A 7141-nucleotide genomic window follows, 5' to 3' on the forward strand; every position below is an offset into this window, starting at 1 on the left:
TACAATTCACAGCACCCTTACCAAACTGAAGTTTCCAGGAATTGTAGGGTGAAGCCATGTGCTTCAGATGTGTGGTGTGGGTAACCCCGTGCAGGGGACCGAAACCCCGTGCAGGGGACAGCAGGCAGAAGATAAGAGTCATAAAGAAAACAACGTTAAGGGATAAAGCCCTGAATCGCTTTGGAATTCTGGAACGAGATGTGGATCCTGAACAAAATCCAAAGTTTTCTGGAATACAAAACACCCCTGCAGGCAAATGAAATTTGTACTGCTACCAATGTGTACACTGGAACCTCTTTGTTTGTTTGGCAATGGCAAGTCGTCGTCCGTCCCCCCCCCCCCCTGAATTTGTGCCCATCTTTTTAGGATGACGATGCAGTAATGCCTCTGAAAAAACATTTACTTTGGGACTGTGACCCAGGAGCTAAATGACCCGAGGTATTATATCAATCTGTATATTTACTCAGCCGGGAATAGTTCCAACCCCACAAGCGTCCGCATGATTCCTACCAAACCTCTTGCGGAGAAAATTATATCAGTGCATGAGCTAGAGATGCCAAGGAGCCTGAGGCAGGTAGACAGATGCTTCTTCTTTTAGCTTCCGTCATGTGTGGCCCTCCTTTAGGAACCAGTGCTCTTGAGAGCAGCTTGTTCAGCTGTAGATATGTCATGTTTTGGACAATTCAGAAGCATTGTAGCCACGTATTTTAATAATTCTCCAGTTTTTGCTAGCTTATTTTATCTCCATTCATGCCCCTTGGATGTTCCCTATATAGTGAAGTTGAAATGAAACTTGATAGTAAAAAAAAGGGGCGGTGGAGGAGAGTGCAAAGGCAAATGCAAAAGCAGCAACTTTCTCACTCTCCAAATTTTTGCTCTCCTACAACTAGCCTGTTTCAGAGGGATGAAGGGTATCATCAGCATATTTCAGAGTGGCTACAGAGCCTCAATGTTCTGGAAGACCTGCTCAGACCTGCTGGTAATGTTAGGCTGGCTGAGAAAATATGGCTGCCCCGGAACAACCTAGCTCAAAGGCTTATTCTTTCTTTCAAACCTAAATGCCTTAAAAACAAATGTGGGGTTGTCCAGTAGCCCAGTTTCAGGCCAGAAATTCTCTGAACTAAAAGGCTACACTGTAGTTCTCAACACCCACTACCAACAGTTTGGGGGCACAGCAGACATTTTCTGCAATCCAATGTTTGCTTCCAACCATCTGTTAGGAATCACTGACATCAGTAACTTCCACCAGTAATGAATAAGTACTTGCTTTTAAAAAGTATTTTTAGTCCTTATAAACAGGCAAAGGCTTCTTTCAAGGTGCAATGTTAATACATTTCTTCAATCTAAAAAACCCCCAAATACTACAGTCAACATTTGTCTGTCTATAATAGAGCCTATATTGGCATAGAGCAAGAAGGTAGAAAGATGACGTTACTGCCTTCTTTTTAAGGTGGCCTTCACCTAGACAAGAGTGAAGAGACCCTTACCTCTGTAGACTCAAACCCAAGGCTTTCCTGTAATTTGGGGCCTGCCTGCAAACTGGATACTATTTATTGAAAATACACTGGGGGGGGTGTTTGAGGGGGGAATCAGCCCGGAGCCTCTCTCAATAAGCCAACAGAAAAATTAAAAGTGATTGAGAAAAACTTCTCATACAGCTATTGCTTGAAACAGTTTCACACAGAGAGAAAAGGGAATGTCCTGTCAAGCCTTAGAACCAAATCTTAAAATCATTTTACAAAAATAGTTCCATTTCAAGCAACAGTTGAATCATAACAATTTGCAAGGCGTTTCACAATTTTGGAAAGCAGTACTAAGCTGCCTCAGGAAAACATATATAAAATGAAATAAAAAATTGAGTAAAATAATAGCACACCCCGAAAGATTGCTTTAGAACAACTCCCCTTAACTGCTATTAATTTTCTGAATTTCCTCCTAGAACACTACTACATTTTAATCCAGTCAAAACATTACAGAGTATCCAGTTTGTTTACGAAGAAATAACTTTCTAGAGCTAAAAATAGGCCAAAAGAAACTGAAGCTAGAATCCAAATTCACACAACTATGTTGTGTAAACTATTTCAGTACAAGGACTTAAGAGATTTTTCTTGTGTTGCCTATTTTGCAGATTCCAGCAATATTAATAAAAAGGAACTTCCTGTGTGAGAGTCTCTGCCTCACATAAATGCACAGGCTCTCAAAGAGATCAAGAAACTTCAAAACTCTGGCATCCAAATGGCAAGTAAAGTTGCATGGTCTCATGGGGAGACAAACGCATGCAGGAGTATACAAGACAACTACATACTCACACATGCATGAAAGTACTGTAACTTCTAATACAGATTCCATATAAAAAACAATAGTAACTGCAACCATCTCTATAACTCAGTGGAAGGTAACACTATGGGGCAGCTTAAAAAAACAACAACCCAAAACCAACCAACACCTGAAGTTTTCTGTTAAGAGTTGTGGCACTAATAAACAAAGCTGTTATAATGCAGCACCTGCAACAAGTCATCATAATTGCAGTCAGTTTCTTATTTCCAACAGTGGGCTAGATCACCTGCTTGCCCACTATAACTTTCCTGCTGCAAAGGAGCACCCCATCACAAGTGATGCTATACAACGGGGGGGGGGGACTTTTTCTGCTCAAGGGCCACATTTCCTTATGGGCAACAACCTTCCAGGAGCCACCTGCCAGTAGAAGAGGAGCCAAAGGCAAATGAGGCTTGAGCAATAGGTGCAACTCTTACCTTTGTACAGCAGGCAACATTCCAGCCTCTACAAAAGCCAAAGTTTTCTACACACATGAACACACAGGCACACCTCTCTCCATTCCAGCCAGGCAAAAGCATCTAAAGAGTGTACAGAACAGGGACAGTGAAGAGTGTGGCTTGGGGAGTAGGAATGCTCTGGAAAGAGCCCCAAGGGCCAAACAAACAGCCTTGAAGGGCCACATTTGACTCCTGGACCAGAGGTCTGCATGTAATTACTGCAGGTTCTCCCAGTTCCTTACTGGAGGAGGAAGAGCTGTGCCTACTGAGTTCCTGAATGGATGCTACAGGGGAGGAGGAGGGTCACAGAGCCTCTGCAGGCCTGTGAACCAGCCAAGACCAAAGGACTAAAGAGCCTAAAGAAGCAGACTTTAAATTTTTAAACTTTGATTGCCTCCTTCTTGCCTATAAAGTACCATTCCTATAATATATGACTGAGAACATATGGAACTGGGCAGAGGCCCTTCTCGGTACTGGTGCCCACCCTGTGGAACACTCTCTCACCAGATGCAAAGGAAATGAGTAACTATATAACTATATAACCTTTAGAAGACATCTGAAGGCAGCCCTGTATAGGGAAGTTTTTAAATGTTTAATGTGTTATTATGTTTTTATATACAGTGGTACCTCGGGTTACATATACTTCAGGTTACGGACTCCACTAACCCAGAAATAATACCTCGGGATGAGAACAGAAATCATGCTCTGGCAGCACAGCGACAGCAGGAGGCCCCATTAGCTAAAGTGTTGCTTCAGGCTAAGAACAGTTTCAGGTTAAGAACAGACTTCCGGAATGAATTAAGTACTTAACCGAGATACCACTGTATGCTGGAAGCCTCCCCGAGTGGCTGGGGCAACCCAGTCAAATGTGGAGGTACAAATAATAAATTATTATTACAATTAATAAATTATTATTATGACTATATTCTCCAACTGATGTAAGGGTATCCAACATGGTGACGTCAAGATTTTGTTGGACCTAAACTTCCATCAGCCCAAGCCAGCACAGTGAATGATCAGAGATTATTGCAATTGCAGGACAGAAAAATTTGGGGGGCTTCACACTTCATTTCTCTGCACCAATGACATGAGACTCATTACAGCATTCATTTCATGAGAATGCCAAGTAGCCTAAAGATCACAGTTGGACACAACCTGAAGCAAACATGTAAACCAGCGAGCAAAGCTTAAATGCAAGATATATTGCAAGATCATGACTTCAGTTTGGTAGCTGGGAATTAGATTACGGCTATGAAATCAACACCTATTATTTGATATATCTCCATTCAGGGATAAAAGAACGTATGAAACAATACATGAGTCAGGGAAAGAATTATGTAGACAACGCAGCCCAATAAAGAAGACGCCCCAAACGTAAATGCTACAATATTCCTCAATGCTCAAAATTCAGAATACAATGCATTCAGAAATCACCTGGCATTACATTACAATATTTCCCCAACAAGAGGCTGAACCTCTGCTGAACCTAAACAGGAAAGCCACCATACTGTGAGAAGAACTTACGCACAGCATGCTAAGAAAGAAAAGGCAAAGCTCCTGCACAAAGTCTTATTTGAATCCATCTAAAATAGGGCCAAATGAGGCTTTCTAAAAGCTTGTGGGAGGAAAACAATAGGAGAGATGAGGGAGTGGCAAAACACATGCTTTGTTCATGTTCAGTCCTTGGCATCTCCAGATAAAGGGTCTGGTGACAGGTGATGGGAAAGACTAGAAACCCTGAAGAGTCATTGCCAGTCAGAGTGGACAACACTGGGATAGATCAGAGAATCCTAGAATTGTAAAGTTGGAAGTTGGTCAGGAATCTGAACCAAAGTATCCAGGACAGATGGCCACCCAACCTCTGCTTAAAACCTCCAAGGAAGGAGAATCCACCACCTTCCATTCCACAGCCAAACAGCTCTTACCACCAGAAAAGTCTTCCTAATATTTAGTTAGAATCTCCTTTCTTGCAAGTTGAAGCCACTGGTTCGAGTGCTACACTCTGGAGCAGGAGAAAACAAGCTTGCTCTATCCTCCATGTGACAGCCCTTCAGATATTTGAAGATGGTTATAGTATCTCCTCTCAGTCTCCTATTTTCCAGGCTAAACATACCCAGGTTCCTCAACTGTTCCTCAACAAGCTTGGTTTCTAGACCCTTGACCATCTTGGTTGCCCTCCCCTGAACACATTCCAGCTTGTCAACATCCTTCTTAAATTGTAAAACCCGCCAAAAAAAATAAAAAATAAATTGTAGCACCCAGAACTAGACAAAGTACTCCAGGTTGGGTCTGACCAAGGCAGAATAGTGTGGAAGTATTACTTCCCTTGATCAGGACACTATACGTCTGGTGATGAATAGGATTAGCTTTTTTTGCTGCTGCATCACACAGATGGGAAGGTAGTCTAACCTGCTCAAAGGCAGCTTCCTATGTTCCCAGGAGGTGAACGTCCCCTAGCAGAGAAAACAGTGAGAGTGGGAGAAAGAAAAGAGGATAATCCCATCATAGGTTGAGACTGAAAGGGAAAATAACTAAGGAACTACTATTTAATACAAGGGACATCACAGCAATATAAAACTACAGGGGTGTAGCTACTGTAGAAACCTTAGGGGTATGAAGAAATGAAACTTAGGAGAAAATCTGAATTAGAGGAACTGCAAAAAATTTTACCGTAAGTGATAAGTCAAACCACTATACTGATATAGAAGTGAAAACAATATAATTAGAAGGAGCTCTCATTTAGTGGGGGAATACTATATATAGAGAATATTCATCCATACGGTATCCAAGGACATATGGAAAAATGTGTGTAAAGGGAGAGGCGAACATATTAAGATGTTAAAGCACACAGAACACACATGGGGGAACCTGCTGAGTGTGTGTGTCCATGAAAGCAGGCAGGTGTGGGATTGGTACTTGTGTTTGAAGAAGGTGGGACTGGAGTGGGATGAAGGGGGAAATTCCTTAAATGGAACATGAGCACACCTTTAACTGGCAGATGTATAAATGCATTGGGGGAACCTGAAGACAAACAACAGCACAGGCTAGGAAGCAGCAGGTCTCAACGGGCACTGCCGCATTCCCAAGCCTGACTTATGGCCAGTAGCATAAAGATGGAGTAGGGCCCCGAGGCAGCCCAGGGGGGCTACTACTATACCTGCGTTTCCCAACCTGCGGGTTGTCACCTGCAAATGGCCCACAGAATCCTGCACAAGTGGGTTGCGGGCTCCACAAATTCCCTTTGCATTGGTGCCCCGAGGGACGGTTTCAGAGGAGGCAAATCTGTGCCAAAGTAGTGGCGGCCACACAAAAAAAAAGAACTCTGGAGTTCCCCAAAACTCACAACAATACACCATGCCAAGTAAACCTGAACGAAGAAGGTTGGGGACCACAGGGGGCAGCTGGGGAGGCCTCTCTCCATATACATACACATATACATATACATATACAGTACAGTATGTTTGTGTGTGTGGAGCCACAAGCCCCCTCCCCTCGCATGAGGAAAGCTAGCACTTGCCCACGCACCCTGATCTGCCGCTTTCTGCTTGCGGGGGAGGGCGCGCTTCTGTTGCCGTTTCAAGGCGATTTAAATCTGTATTCCCTTCGCCCCCCCCCCCCCGAGCTGCAGCCTGAGGTGGAGCAGTCGCCACCCATTCAAACCCGTCAAGCCCACCCCCTCCCTCGCGGGCAAGGTAGGCCTCAACCGCCCACCTTCCAAGGAAGGGGGAAAGGGCTGCCCTGAGGCTCACCGAGCTGTAGCGGCCTCGTCGTCTCCGTCGCCAGCGTCCCGCGCCCTCCTCCTCCCAGCCCCCGCTTTTTGTTTCCCCCCTTTGGGTCACGTGACAACAGCTGACAGGAAACGGCCGCCCTCTTTCGGGGTCGGAGCGAGCGAGGCATAGTTTATACGGGCAAGAGGGAAAGGAGCGGGGGGTGCCGGGAGCTGTAGTCCGAGGGGCCTACGCCCTGACGTCACGCGCCTCTCTCTCTCTCTCTCTCTCTCTCTCTCTCTCTCTCTCTCTGCCCTCCCCCTCCCAGTGCTTGTCGGGAGATGTAGGCTCTTTATAAAGCAAAATCTGCCCTCTGCCTTACCTCCGCTTCAGAGCAGAAACTGGTGGCTGCGGCTTTTCAAGGGGCGATTCTGGACCCTGGGCTACAATGATTTGTTTTGTTTAAGGAAACGGAACCTTGAGAGCTGGAATGGGCTCCCTGAGGGTCATCCAGTCTAACCCGCGAGCAATGCAGGAATCTCGTTAGGAGGACGCTGCTAATGTGCCAGCAGCTTTATCGATGCTGCAGCACCTGGGGGTACCACATGAATATTACAAAATGAATTAATTTCAACCTCTATAAGCGGCTTACAAAAAATA

At 44.8% G+C, this 7141-nt stretch overlaps 1 protein-coding gene across 1 annotated transcript in view; it reads right to left on the reverse strand.

Moving 5' to 3' along the window:
• Positions 1 to 6709, reverse strand: part of MTM1 (myotubularin 1) — a 41529-nt gene extending 34820 nt beyond the window's left edge. The window contains exon 1 of the mRNA XM_079962811.1: positions 6486 to 6709. Within this exon, the coding sequence (XP_079818937.1) occupies positions 6486 to 6671 (186 nt within the window). The 5' untranslated portion in view covers positions 6672 to 6709. The remainder of the gene's footprint in view (positions 1 to 6485) is intronic.
• Between the last annotated feature and the right edge of the window lie 432 nt (positions 6710 to 7141).

The sequence above is a fragment of the Podarcis cretensis genome, assembly GCF_951804945.1.
Source record: "Podarcis cretensis genome assembly, chromosome: Z".
In the NCBI taxonomy this organism is placed as follows: Eukaryota; Metazoa; Chordata; class Lepidosauria; order Squamata; family Lacertidae; genus Podarcis; species Podarcis cretensis.